We start from the raw sequence: 15,187 nt of genomic DNA, 5'->3' as shown, positions 1-15,187 counted from the left end.
TGGAAATGGCATTATGTGTTTTTTTTCCTGCAAAGTCCTTTGCTGCCTTGTGGTGTTGGACCAGAAGGTATCTTGGGTTCCTTAAAACATTATATTGTTGCACCTGTTAAAACCTGCTTTTCTATGTTATGCTATTGCACTGTGTTTTGTGGAGGATGCACACAGCACAAATAGTTAAAAATTACCATTTGTGCTATATTTGAGCTAAGAAAATAGCACAAATATTGTGTAGATGAATGTTATCAGTGGTAAGTTACAGACATATTTATTACCTACTTGCACTCTTACATTTTTAGATAGACGTCACTCGAGAAATGAGTAAAGGAAATTTAACCTTCTGACCTTCTAACAGTTTGTTTCAACTTCTGCTTCTGTGAGTCTGACCCCAGGTATTCTGCTCTGCTCTCAGTTGTCTACACAACTGTTCTGGTTGTATTTGAACACTTTGACTAGCTCTCGTGGTAGTACATATTTCTACACGCAGACCAACAGGGAACAATTGGCATCTGCCATAAGATTTACTTTTTTGTCCAAGATTCAGCAGGCAAGCCAAGGAAAAACTATAAATCATTTCACACAGACTAATATCTCAACTCTTTGGCAGAGAAAGCCTTTATATCTGATAAAGTGACAGGATTCCCATCAGAAGAAAACCTTATCTTGCACCGAAGGAACATAACATTTTCTTAAAGCCCCATTAACCTCATGCGAGTCCACTCACCTCTTGTCCCAAGACCATAAAATTAAAACTGACGATTATCACAGCAAGGACTTTAACATGATATCAATTGGGTTAGACATTCTAACATTATTTAGTGATAAAGGTACAGCGACCTTGAATAGCAAAACTTCAGACAGCATGTATGTTTTGGGTAACTGTGAGGTGAAAAGCGTTCACAGATTAGCTATCACACAGTATTAGCTGATAATTCACCCAAAAGATTGAGAGACATTAGGGATCACAGTAGGATTTTATGAATTACAGTGACGCACAAATGCCTTATCAATGTGATTGAACAATTATTGTCAATTGAGTTACAGTGTATTCAGTACCTTAGAAGAAACACTTACAAGCATTATATCTACCTTGTCAATAATTTATTTTACAATACCTAGCCTAAAATATTCTTGTTATTCACTTATTTTATAATAATTAGGATAACTTAATAATGGGATTTCCCTTCTTTAACTATTAGTTGACGTTAACTAACTTTAAAATTCTATTTTTAGTGAAAACCAGAGTCCACTGCTGTTTTTTGAGAGAACTAGCAAGATATTTGGTAAACTTTTAGGCTATGTGAAATAATTTTTTGTTTAACGTTATTCTCTCTGTTTTTCTTCAGCGACAAGATAGACCTGTACTGACAAATTAAAGTGAAACAGGAGGAACTATGAATCAAAAATCAACTCCTTGAAGATAACTCTTGGGAGTTATGCAGCTACTGGTATAATAAAAATGCAGAGGTGTTACATAAGGACTAGAATTTGATGTGCAGGCTTTTAGTCTGGTGACAAGTGCAGCAGTGCAAAGCTTGAAAGTTTTATTTCAAGATCTTGAACAAATACTAAGAATTTTAAAAATCTCCTAAAGGAAATAAGAATTATTTCATATTCAAATAAAATAAGAGCATAATTTCATTCACTTTTTGCTTTTTAAATTGAAAAGTCAGTTATACTACAATATTAATCACTACTTTAATGAAACAGAATTAACGAATGAAACAAATTAAAATCTTACATTTCCTTTTGACATTCAAGCACAAAATATTTTGACATTTAAAAAGGTAAATCTGATTTTGCTCTGAAATGGGAAGCCAGTGAAAGAATAGATTGATCAGGGAAGGTAGATTCCTCCCCACAATTTTATATATTTTGATGAAACAGAGGCTAAGGAATTTTTGACTAGCACTAGTGACAAAGTATGAAGGCCTCAGTTTGCATCTCAATGCAAGGCTTGACTTTGTAGAATAGACAGTTGGACCAAATCTTTCAAAACTTCTTGTAAACTAATCATATTGAATCATTAAGAGATAGATTAAGCTGGTTTTAAAAAAAAAAAAAAAAAAAAAAAAATCACAGTTCAGAATATAGCCACAGAAAACTGATTGATGTAAATGAGGTGAAAATTCCATAATCTACATGTGTATATTGTTGTAAGAAGGTCATACTACTCAGGAGAAAAACCCAACACATCCATTTTTCCCCCCAAATCCTCCCAAGCTACCCAAAATTAACAAGTTGTTGGTTTTTCTTTCAGTAATAGGACTGAATTTAAACACATGGAAGTTCAGCTCAAATGGAATAGATCTTCCTGCATTTGCTTGCTTGCTTACTTATGTGTACACCATAAACATAAAATATGTGTCTGAATCAAAGTTCTAGTCTTTATAATTCCGGGGTAAAAGGAGACATTTGGAACTTACTCATATTTACTAAAAAACCCCAACAAAACAACAAACCATCACACTCAAAAAACCCACACCACACCCTTTGCAACAGTCAACCTCAAGGCTAGGGAGAAAGTACAGTGCTGATGCTCATTTTGCAAAGTCCAATTGCCTCACTGAGGGATATACAAATCACCACTATCTTTCTGCAGATACAAATAGCTTAAAGAAGAATTGTTATTATGCGTTCTTTTTTGTACTTAATGTAAATAGACTGACAGGCCTGAAGATTGACAACTTGTATTGTCTTATTGGCAGGCAAAACATGGCCCATAAGTATGAATTTCACCAAGAGAGTAAGAAGTATTCACTTCCCTGTCTAGAAAAGCTACTTATTAATGCAAATCGCTATGTTCCTTCACAACGTGAGTTTGACCCTAGGTAAACAAACAAACAAACAAACAAAAGTATATTTCAAATAAGCCAATCGGCAGCTAAGTATTTTCAGTCATTATCAACCTTAGACTAAAAATTGACCTGAAAATTCAAAATCTTTGCTTCTCACTCAGTTAGACCCAGCAAATAATTTTCCATGGTTATTAGAAATGGGCACCTCACTATGAAACTGCCGCTTTACCATCAACACAGCTACCACCTTTCTATAAATAACAAAGCCTGATGATTATCACTTACTCTTTGTATGAGTCATATTTAAAGAGAGCCCTGAGGTGCTTCTCAGGTAGTCTCTTTGAATCATGAATCAGAAAGGAAAAAAGGCAGCCTCTGAAATAGCACCATGCCCAGATTCTAGATACCTAGAACGTATCGTCGCCTATTTATAGTTTCAAGCTGTCGGGCAGTTTCACATAATGGAAGTCAACGGTCAAAAAGAAGTTTCTCTGCTTCAGCTATATTTGTAAAATTAAGAGAACCTGATAGTGGGAAAGCTCCATCTGTATCCATGCCACCGACACACAAATGTCTGTGGAAAGGACAGGAAAGGTCAAACCTCTTCATTTCAAAATCAACTGAAAATCCACAGTCTGAGTGTAAATAGGGTGTAAGAGCCAGGAGGCTCACCATGGCACAAGCCCAGGTTGGGCAGACACCAGCAAACCATGACAGACCTGAAGAGCATTTGTACCATCAGTCATTGCTGCACAGCACACCCTCAGAGCCTCGCATGCCACAGATTTTAACCTATAACTTTATATCTCATTAACAGATTCAGCTTCCAGATCTCACCTATATTTTATTTATTTTCCAGTCAGGGCTACAGTAAGGCTTTTACTCACCTCAGCAGGACCACAAGAAGTTTCCTTCCTTATGGACAGAAGAGAGAAAACAAAATGCTCTCAGACCTGACGGAGCTAGAGACAAGCAGCAATTATCTGACAGGAGGCTGACATATTCTTCACTGCTCTTGCATAAAACATTGAGCAGTGCTTCTCAGGCTCACCTCAGCTTTCTAAATTTATTTATTTATTTTCGTGCTAACTGCTTAGCAGTTTGGCAAACTGCTATTTAACAGCAAGGGCAAATGTCATCTTTTTTTCAGCATATGAAAGTACTCAGAAATAAACAACACCCTGGGAAGTCCTTTACCTTCCTTTGACCATCCTTCAGTTCTCCTTCGCTCGCAAGTCCTTCTCCCTTCACACAAAGGGCTCAGTTGTATCTCCTTGGGCCTAACTCCTCTCAGACAATCTTTCCCCCCATGAAGCAAACAAACACTACCCACGTCCTTCAGCCCTAAATAGAAGGAGTCTCTAGATTAATCTAATTAATTCACTTCCTTGGCACATCAATGCTCGTTAACCCTGGGTGCCTTCATCTGGCCTCCCAGGCCCCACACCACCATTTTTGTGGGTTGCCTTGGAGTGACTGACCCCTTTCACACATCGCTTTGAGCATCTGTTTTGCCATTCCTTAGCAGAGTTCTCTGATCTTCTCATGCTTCTTTGTGTAAAGACAGTTTTGTAGCCATTCTCTCTAGTCACTCTCCCAGAGAGGTGAGGCACAACACTGCTCTAAAATAACTGCTTCCCAGAAAGCCTTGGTCTTGCTATGATCCACCTCAGAATTACAAGCCCCAGAAGCCAGCTGGGGCTGTTACAGAATAGCACTAGTACCCTAAATTGCTAATAATCACCGAATAGCTAGTCTCAGCAAACAAATACTAACCTAGAGATTAAAAAAAAAAAGTATTTTTCTCCCTTTCTTACAATAATTATATCAAACCCACACATTCTTTGACTATATTACTTCTTACACTGATATTTTGAAGCACATTGAAGTCTGTGACTTTATTTGCCTTAAATAATTTTGGATATTAGCTAATCATTGTTGCTATTTACATGCAATACTACAGAGTTGATAAGAGTGAGGAAATGTTATAGAACATCTACTTTTGCTTCATAAACTAAGTGCTTCCTAGCTCATCAAAGTCTTAAGCATATCAGCACATTACCTGATCTAGCATGCACATACACGTACACACACCAATAAGCCTAAATCACGAGGTCTAACCCCCAGCTCTAAATAATCGTGATGATATACATACAAATATCTTGCAAGTACTGGAAACAGTAATTCTGTATGTGTGTCTGCAACAAATTCTGCTTCCACCTCCTTTTAACAGGAACTCATGCAAAGTGAGAGTGATGCTAACCAATTTCAGAAGTTAAGATTTCTTCCTGAGACGTCATGTTCTTTCCTCAGCACATTGCCCAGCTGCAACGCTCTAGTAGGGAAATGAAAAATTTGCAAATCCAGTGTCAGATATCATTCCTACATATTTGGAATTTCCATTTATATTGCAAATGTCATTAATGAGGCCTTAAAGAATGCCTCATTGTAAACAGTGGAAGGTTTACAGCTACTACTCTTCAGTCAATGTAAGAACAGTGCACCTATCACAGCTGTATGAAGATACATGCATATATTCTCTGTTTTGCTTTATACACCAATGTATAATTTCATGATGTTAATTCTGTGCATACTGAAATGAAAAAAAAAAAGGAACCCCCCCCCCCCGAAGTTCTCTCTCATTAAATCAAGCATTTTCCTTTCATACTATGTTTTATGTACTTTAATTCTCTTCATCATCAATCAATACTTTCAACCTGAGCATGGTTTTAAATTAGTAGAGGCCATGCTAAAAAACCAAACAAACAAGATTAATAGAGAGAACGTCACTGCTACGGTACGTGCCAATATAGTAAAATGGCTGCTCCATTATATTTTGCTAAAGTGAGAATTTGATACATACTGACCAACAGATCCGATTTACCTTTTATATGTCTAGTCAAAATTGCATGTAATTGTGATTACATGAACCCATCTATCCCTCTTTATATGAAAAAGCGTGTTGTGAACAATTTGCTATCACAGACTGGCACATTTAAAATTGCATACATTATTAAATAATAGCTTATGTATAATTTTATTTGTTTTCAGAGTTACAATGTTCATGAGATAATCAGAGAGCACATTATATATTATCATTAAACACATTTTTGCCACAAAAAGTTGAGAGCATTGGTAGAAAATCCTATGTCAAGTTATGTGAAAATATTTATCACCTGTAACCATAATTTCATAAAACCAATGTACACTTTATGTAATATCATGTCAGCAAGTTCCTTCTTTTTGCAAATATCTCTTGCTCTACATTTATGTATGTTTGCAGCTAAGGAGTGCGTCAAATGCTTCTCTGTGTGTGTGTTTGCAAAGCACAGGAAAAATATTAGTTTACTCCTACAGTAACTGTAATTGTCAACACCACTGGACCCAAGAACAGGGAATTACAAGATCTTAATTTTAGCAAATAATTGCCCTCATATTTTTCTACCTAATGCTGAACATAACATTAATTGGTATTTACCTCCTAATGTTTACAGAACACAGACTGTATATTTCAAAGACATAATCCTTACCAACTATATACTGACTTTTATTTCAGTGCCTATTATATAAATTAGGACTCTGTTGAATTCTTATACTGAGGAACAAATGATAGTAACTTTATTTAAATACATGCACAGTACCGTGCACTACAGAATGATGAAATACTATTTTTTAAGGGATGAATGAAGCAATAGAAAAATAGATTTAATAAATCATTAACATTTTAAAGTCTAGGTAAAAATGGGAAATCATGCATTTCAAGCGAAGTTTTATTTTTTCCTTGTTTGTTTTTTGATGAAATCTCTGAGAACTTAAGACATGCAGAGCTGAGAAGCAGCTCACTCTGAACAAAGAACAATGTTAAGACTGCACAAAAGGTTTTGATTGAGACTGTTTATATGTAAGACTGAAAAAAGTTGCCATTCTTGGACTTCCCTTCAACATTAGACAGTGCTGTGCAAACCTCAGACAAATCCCTGTATTATGATTTCTAAGCTGTTAGGAAGTCTCTCAGAGGGCTAAGAAAGTAAAAACCTGAGCAACTGCCTCCCCAAAATTTATGACAAGAAATGTTTTGATTCCAGACAGCAGACTACAAAGGCGGAATAGATAACAGTTTATCCTTTCCTTAAGAGATTAATTTAGGGGGTGAGTAAATTATGGATGGCATAAATTTATAAATAATAATGACAACAAAATTAGGCGTAAGTTGAATATTCCAATACTTAGACTATGTGTCTATGTCTATCAACTTATGAAACAAATGAAAAGTGAGTATTTACTTGCAATTAATTTGTTTTTTCTTACCCCAACATTTGTCTGGACATTGCCAACGTAATCAAAAGAACTGTAAATTTTCAGAAGTAAGTCAGTCTACTCCAGTGAGCTTGATTAATTATGCATTAACCCATTTCTCTGAAGCATCCTTCACTAAATCTTTGGTGGGAAATGCACTTTATTAGGCATGAGCTTTGGTTATTTGTGTGCATACACGCTATACTATCAGTCAATACGCAGAATGATTTAAAGTTTGCCATATTACAGAGATGTATTGCTCATTAAAATAATTCTAGTGTTTCAACAAACAACTCTGATGGCTAGTTTTGCAAGTATTATCATCTTCACTCTTAGCACGATCTCCTTGGCCTTATAGTTTTTGCTCAAACTTGCACTGACTTCCAATCTTACAAAAACTTACATAAAAGTAATCATGATCATTTGAATACTGCAGACATTGTTAGATGTTTTCAGCAGATACAGTTACTCACATACATAGGAGTTATCAGAAGATAAAAGATTTTAATGCTTAGCTGAATAAAAATATTCTCAGGGCAGAAAGAAATGATAAACTAAAAGTACAGGTTAATGAGACCTGTAATAAACTTTACTCTGAAACAGGTCTAATTGGCTATTGATGTGAAGATGTTTGACTCAAAAGATTCTATTGAACCTATGGCATATGATCACTGCAGTAGAAAAAGACGAAATGGAAAAGAGAGAAAATCAAATTACCCATGGCATTCTCTTCCCAAATTCCATGGCAGAATTAGCCTATAGATTAGTAAATGGTAACACATGCAACAAAAAATATGCTGTATCACTTTATGTAAACATCTGCTTTCATCATGCAAAATGCCTACAAAACTGTGACAATATTTTTTTCTAATAGCATAGTTTTACATTAGCTTGGTTATGGAAACTGTTAAACCAAAATCCATGATTTTGCAAGTAGAAGATATTCTAAAATTCTTGAAAGATTTCCAGCATAAATATTCCAAAGCCCAACAAAGCTAATTGGTTTTCTAAAAACTGAACTACATAGGCTTATTCCTTGCTGTGGTTCCTTGTTCTTTTGATGATAGAAGAGAAAAGACCGGTTTTTGGAGGAGGTCCCATCAACATGGGGGCTTGGTTCTTGTGAGTAATTTTTATCTGGGGGAAGAAAGAAGAAAAACAGAGTTATCCCTTGAGCTAGTTCAATTCCAAGTATCTGAGATGCCTGAATTATCTTTTTATGTGACTTCCAAACCTTCTTCATTTAATCAAAGATGAAAGGAAAATACCTGTATCTTTTATGAATGATGTTACATATGCAGTAAACCAATCTATGTGTAATCATTGTTTCCACAAATACTTTAAAATATACACATAATCAATATTAAAAATCATATGCAATAAAATACATGCCAATATGCGATCTTACTTTTTGAGTGTGGGATTTCTTGCCTGCTGTTAAATATTTTACATATCTACAAGATGAATAAGAATATAAAAGTTGGAAAGGACATACATGCTGACAGACCAAGCTGTTGCCTGTTATTAAGGTATAAGCTGTCTTTGTATGCTTTATTTATACATCTAATCAAGCTGTACTTCTCTTTTAACACATGACACTGCTTAATTTCAAAATAAGCATTATGAACGAAAGTCAAAAGTTAATACACAAAAAAGCTCAAAAGAAGAACTAGCATTCTAATTTGTTAATAAATTGTTAATAGAATAGACTCAAATATTGAAAAGCCTATTTAAAACACTTTGTAAGACTGCTCTAAAGCCACCCGTTTTGATTTCTTTGATATAAAACTACGAATCACCTTAAATGAGACAACCTTAAAGTAGATTATGTCTGCAATTTTCTCTAATTCAAGTCTAAATTAGAGAAGACATTTTATGAATGTATGCTATGCTCAAAGCTAATTGAAAGCAATTATCAAAGTGGCATTTTGTCTGTGACTTTAAGATACATTGTAAGATAATAAATGATTCTCATTATGTAATAAAAAGGTCACATCTTGCCTTTGGGCTAGTGACGCTAAGAGTTTTTCAAAAGCAATCCGAGACATTTTCTTTAGTGAACTACGACTAATACAAGAACCATCACTTATTAAATATCAGTTGTCACCTGCATAGTACCCACATCAGAGATGGGTATTTCTTTCAAAAAGAAACACCACCTCATTAAAAACTGGAAAATATATCTCTTAAAGTGCATAGCTGACATTTTCAAGTTAAAATGAATATCCTTCACTTGTCATTCACTAATAGTAATGAAACAAAAAATGTATGTCACGTGGAGAGGCTCATTAAAATATAGACATTTCTTGAGGTGGAAATTTACTTTACATTATAAGGAGGCAGAAACATAAAAACCTCAACAGAATGAGTGGGTTGGTTTAACTCTATTAGAGCCTTTACTTTACTCTCCAAATGCTCATTTCCATGCCACCTTAGTTCATTAGTCTCAAATTTCATACGTGACCTGTTTTTGTCAACATTGTTCATTAGTATCAAATTTAGCATACGGGTTTTTTTTGGCAACCTAGATTAATTTCACATGGATAATAACTCTCGCTTTCAAAGACTGGCATCAACATATTTTCTCACAAGAAATTCTGCTTCAGGCACCACTTCAGGCAGCCAAATCTGTAGTTGGGGTAAGTTGGCGTTATTCTATTGATGTCACTTTATACCAGCTGATGATCTGGTCCTGGAAAATCGCCTCAAGGATTTTTGTAACTTTCACACGCTTCATAAGACATATTTTGGGCTCAGGAACAGTGATGACATCAATCTCATCCTGAGGATCAATACATGAAGTAATCTGCAGCTGCTGTGAGTGGATTTTTCGAAAGTCATAAGGGTTCAGCTTATTGCAAGATTTGGCCATGATGTGGCAGTAGGAATGGCCTCAGAGTTTCCTTTCAGAGGTAAATCATAGTAATTCCATCTTAAAATGAATAAAAGAGCAAAGCTCAAAAGATGGCTTTAGTATGAAGAGGTGAAGTAATCCTGAGACCCCGTACAGATTGCATGTTGGATTGGGGCTGTTCAATGCTGCTGAGGATGAATGCAATTACATATTGAGAAAATGTTTATCATTTGTAATGTTCTTTTTTGGCTTGAGCCATCTGTTTCAGAGACCATGACCTCTTCAGTATGTTGCATCCTATCAACTGAGATCAGCTAAGATGCATGAACATGATTAAGCACTCATGCGCATGGGGATGGAGTCCTACATGCATTTATCTGAGACATATTTTCAACTGTTACAAATTGGCATGATTCCAGTGGTGTAAAATATATTTTACATTCTGAAAATACAAAAATAAGTGTAAACTTAAAGTATATTTGTTTACTTATGCATGGTAGTGTCTGGTAACATTGCATTGGTTAACAATGATAACCACTGATTCCTTATTTTCCTGCTGAAAAAATAAATTAAAAAGTGTCATCTTTGGGTGATAAGAGATCAGTATGTTTGTAATACATGCTGGACCATTGCACTACCTTTCCTGAAATAGGCTAATTTTGTCTCTTTCTCAAGACTTTCAGGTGTTGCATTTCTGCCCTGGAGTCTCACTTCTGCTTCTGCTTTCATACTGGCAGCACTGCCAGAGTTGGTGCTGTGAGTTTGGGTGACAAGTGACAGTACACACTTTGAGATGGGAAGCAGCACTAAGGGTATCAGAAAGAGAAATAGTGTTGTAGGTCAAAGCAGGACTGAACACTGAAAGTGCTGTATGGGAGACTGAAATGGACCAAAAAAAAAAAAAAAGAGAAAAATCTTTAATTACAAGCAACAAAGTTTTAGTTTAGTTAAAAATAAAGAAATCACTACTTATAGCTGTATATAGATTCTGTGTGCATGCACATGGAGTGTCTATAGACTAACTTTTACCATTCAATTTCTCTTTCATTCAGCAAGCAACCTCATGGGTTTTTTTAGTAGAAGCACAATTATAGAAGCTTTAAATAAGACCTTTTTTTTGTTTGTTTTTCATTTTTCCTAGGTAAATCTGTGATTTACACAGACACAAGAGAAAAAGAGATTGCTCAGACAAAAATCCCAAAAGCTCAAACCCTAACCTAACATATTTTTAGGAACTGATAATATCCTGACAAACATACTCATACAAATTACTATGGAATTCTGGAAAATAATTTTTGAGACCATTTACTCAGTTTTACTGAAAATATATAATAACTTACAGAAAATTGGAGGACATTTTAAACATAAATTAGGGGAGTTCCTGAAGTGCTGCTGGAGAAAAAAACCTTCTATTTGGCATATTTGGTACAAATTTATATTTAAAAATAGGCTAAATGAGGAAATAACAAAATTCCATTTAGGGGGAAAGTAAATAGCCACATGAATTGCTAAGATATCATGGATTTTTGTTGTAAGCCTGACACACAACATTATAGGCTAAACTCAAACTGTTGAAGCCAATGGCAAAACTCTCATTCACTAACTGAAGCCAAGATTTTATCCTATGAGTTCATGATCACAGAAATTTAAAGGGCTGGTATATCTAGTGAATAGGTTTAGCGGAAAAATACTGCATTTGCAATTTCAAAATCGCCCTTCCAGTATTAGAAAATGTGTCCAATGATGTATTCGTGGGAAGGAACGCCAGATCTAATGAAAAAAAAAAAGCATAATTCTTAAAAGAAGAGATGGCAATTGCTCCCTATTTGTCGATAGCAAATTTTCTGATAAAGGAGAAGCCTGAATTTGTGATACTACAGATATTTATAAATGAATAAACCAGACATGTATTTGTCTCAGGAGCAGGTCAGAGTTTCAAAATATGCCTTGAAGCCACTTTAATACAATGCATCCACTAAATGAAATGCAGTGAGCATCAATAATTTTAGTGTGATAACTATATCTTTTAGGTCAGTCAGTTTTGCTTTCATGTTCCTTTTTCTACAATACGTGCTGGTTACCTTTGTGTTCCTGACTTCACAGAATGCCTAAATATTTACTATTAACACAGAACATGGTGCTATAAATACAGGTACTAACTACAATGCTAATTGACAATAGAAAACTGGAAACAGAGGTAATCAGCTCTGCTTATAATATTTCAATTAATGTTAAAGAAAGAAATCCTGTATTTTTTCCATGGTCACTTTTTTCCATGCTATCAGCAGCGTTTGGATGGTGGTAGTTTTGAGGGTATGAGGGTTTTCCCACAGTCTAGATGCCCATATGCTTCTCCCTGTGCAGGAAATGGAGGGATGCGACACCTCTGTGTCACAGGAGTGCCAAATACTTTTATCCTCCTGTAGGTGATCAAGAGCTGTACTGGGTATCATGATATGAATAACACCTATAGAATGTAGGCAGTGCTAAACAAAATTAACCTGTGACTTGCATTATGTGGCATTTTGGTCAAAATCTCTTCAGATCTAGACCAGTTGTTTTAAATATAGCGTTAGGCAACACATCTTTTAAATAGATTTCTTAACAATATTATTGTGCAAAGTGCAATCAAATCTAATCAGTTTGGCATTAATTAAGCTCTAATAATATACTCTAGCCTCTCTCCTAAGTAGTGTGATCCGTTTCCCCTTCACACAGGTAGATTGGAAAACATTTCAGTGTCATCATAATTTTTAAACATACCGAGAAAATGACAGAGCTGCAAAATTAAAATAAATGATTAATGGCGTTTTTTTCATGTTTTGTACTAATAGGTATCACTGAGGTTTTAAATTAATAGAGCTGTCAAGCTCAGGGTTGTTACAGATCCAGTGCAGAACCAAAATGGAAATTATGTATTCCACAGACACCTAAAGATGACACTTTGGAATATTTTAAATTTTAATTAGTAGGTGCAATTGTTTTCCCCCCTCCTCCCTAAAACCACTGCAAATTAATTGGCAATTAGTCACAACTAATTCTTTTCGTAACAATCTGAACTGGAAAGAAAGGTGCACTACATGTTAGAGTATTTGTCTGGGGTGCAGAAAGCACACATGCAGTAAATTGCTTTGTCAATTACAAAAACTACTGTTGTGAAATTAAGAAAAAATATGCATAAGTAAACAAAACTAATTAACGTGCAGTGTACCTGTGAGCACAAAAACCAATGCCCAGCTGAAAAGAAAGTGTTAGAAACTCAGTAAATCACTCTGGCCTTGACACAGAAATGTATGCACATTGTTGCTGAAAAGGGAAAAAAATGCAGCGTTTTAGTATAACACCAAAAACTTTTTCTAGTGATTGACTTCCATTTATGGGTTCACTATGTAATAATTGTCTAATATTCTACTAAAATCAGCCACCATATCTAGGACCCAGTTCCTCTTTGCTCTAAAGAAGCAGACACAAAAGTTTAAATTCTCCCACTATAAACAACTGATAAGAAAATATTACTACATTTAGTGACATGGAAAGAAGATACTTTACAGAGAGAGTTTAGAATACAGCTGCAGCTTCTGCACGCGATCTATGGGATGTGGGAGCCAACGGATCTCCATGAAAGCAAATCTGTGACTCTTTTAGTTTTCTCACTTAGCCCTGGCTGACAGTGATTATTAGTAAAAGCTTTTCTTTGTTTTTAGTTCTTGTTTCTCTCTGGATTTAACTACAAAGGTAGGACTTCAACAGGACCTCTGTGCTCAGGCTCATCGCATCTCTAGGAACTAAAGGAAAGGCTAGAGAGAAACCATTCAGTCATTCATTCAAAACTTATTTTTAAGGTGCATTCAAATGATAGTATTTTGAAATACTATTTCTGAGTTTCATTATTAAATGGCTTACTACAAGTATTCCTAACAGTAAATAATTCTAAAAATACTATGTGTTTCAGACGTCTATGAAACTGTATTTCTGGCAATCCATTAGGTGGGCTGACTATAGATTTTCATTTTTCTTCTTTCATTTAGGCAATATTCTTGCATCCTCTATAGACATTTCTGTCTTCTACTTTTAATCTGATGTTGCTAGCAGCTTGACACTCTTTCAGATACGATGCCAACCAAGTCAGGAATAGATGAAAGAACTGAAATCACAGTTATTTCTAATTGAAATGGAATATTCTTAGGGATTTTTTCAAAACAATGCTAATAATTTATGTAGCTAAATTGAAAGATTACTTTTCTTAAAAAAAAATGATGGCTAAAGCTAGAAGTTTATTGAATTAACTTGAGAGTCTTTGAAGTTTCATTACTATTAATGACGTGTTTGGAGATCAGGTAAAACCATGGATATCTTTTGTGTTGCTGTATTTGTCTGGGAGAGCTCTGATAGAATTTCCTCCTCAGCTAATCAGACAAGATATTTAACATAACATTATCATCTTTCCTTCTCCCAAAGACTCCTCTATAAAAAACAGTGAAAACAATACAATTTGATGCTCAGATTCTGCATCTTACTATGCCAGAGCAGAGTGACTTTGTCAGACACTGCAGTCTGCGTGTGTTCAACACACTGAATAATTCTGGATGGCAGATCTTTAGACCAAGCCACTCACATTTTTAAGTATGCACAGGACCTACAGGAACGCATTCCTGCTCTCGTCTAGGGATGCTAGGTGCGTGTGCAATAGAAGATCATAAAAGATGTTAAAAGAAGGACAGGACAAGTTCTTTAGTACTAAAACTGATAGCAGGAATGAAAAATCACAGATCACAGCTTCCGGGGAATCACTGCATTGTCTACTCCATCCCCCAGTATTTTCTCAGAGCCCACACCGTCATTTTGGGGGAACATGATCTTTATATGTATGAGAAGGGACCGCTGTCAGCAACTCATGCTACTTGTATAAAATGTCTTTCCAGTCAGAAAGGAGAAGTAGCAAAGATAAACTTGTTGATTCCTTCAACAGTAAATAAACTTCCAAGCTTACATGTGCAGCCTGCATCCCGTACATAACAGGGACTTGATGCAGAACTTGTTTGCCTTAATATACATAACGGAACAGCAGAAGAATTTTGATCAGGTTGAAATGGATTTCTTGAAAAATCATTTGCAAAATACTCTTATTTATATCAAAATCTGAAGCAGAAACAGAAGAGGACTTCCGAGCTTAACCACTTGCACCCTAGGCCAGGGTTGATTCAATACCTGCCGATCATATGAATTTCTTTCTCACTTAGTC

At 35.3% G+C, this 15,187-nt stretch overlaps 1 protein-coding gene across 7 annotated transcripts in view; it reads right to left on the bottom strand.

The window, feature by feature from the left end:
• Positions 1–5,805: 5,805 nt before the first annotated feature.
• Positions 5,806–15,187, bottom strand: part of DGKB (diacylglycerol kinase beta) — a 379,491-nt gene continuing 370,109 nt past the window's right edge. For all 7 annotated transcript variants that reach the window (XM_076331405.1, XM_076331402.1, XM_076331403.1 and 4 more), the window contains one exon: positions 5,806–8,228. In XM_076331405.1, the coding sequence (XP_076187520.1) occupies positions 8,121–8,228 (108 nt within the window). In that variant the 3' untranslated portion in view covers positions 5,806–8,120. The remainder of the gene's footprint in view (positions 8,229–15,187) is intronic.

The sequence above is a fragment of the Aptenodytes patagonicus genome, chromosome 2, assembly GCF_965638725.1.
Source record: "Aptenodytes patagonicus chromosome 2, bAptPat1.pri.cur, whole genome shotgun sequence".
Classification (NCBI taxonomy): Eukaryota; Metazoa; Chordata; class Aves; order Sphenisciformes; family Spheniscidae; genus Aptenodytes; species Aptenodytes patagonicus.
This window is presented reverse-complemented; position numbering and strand designations above follow the sequence as displayed.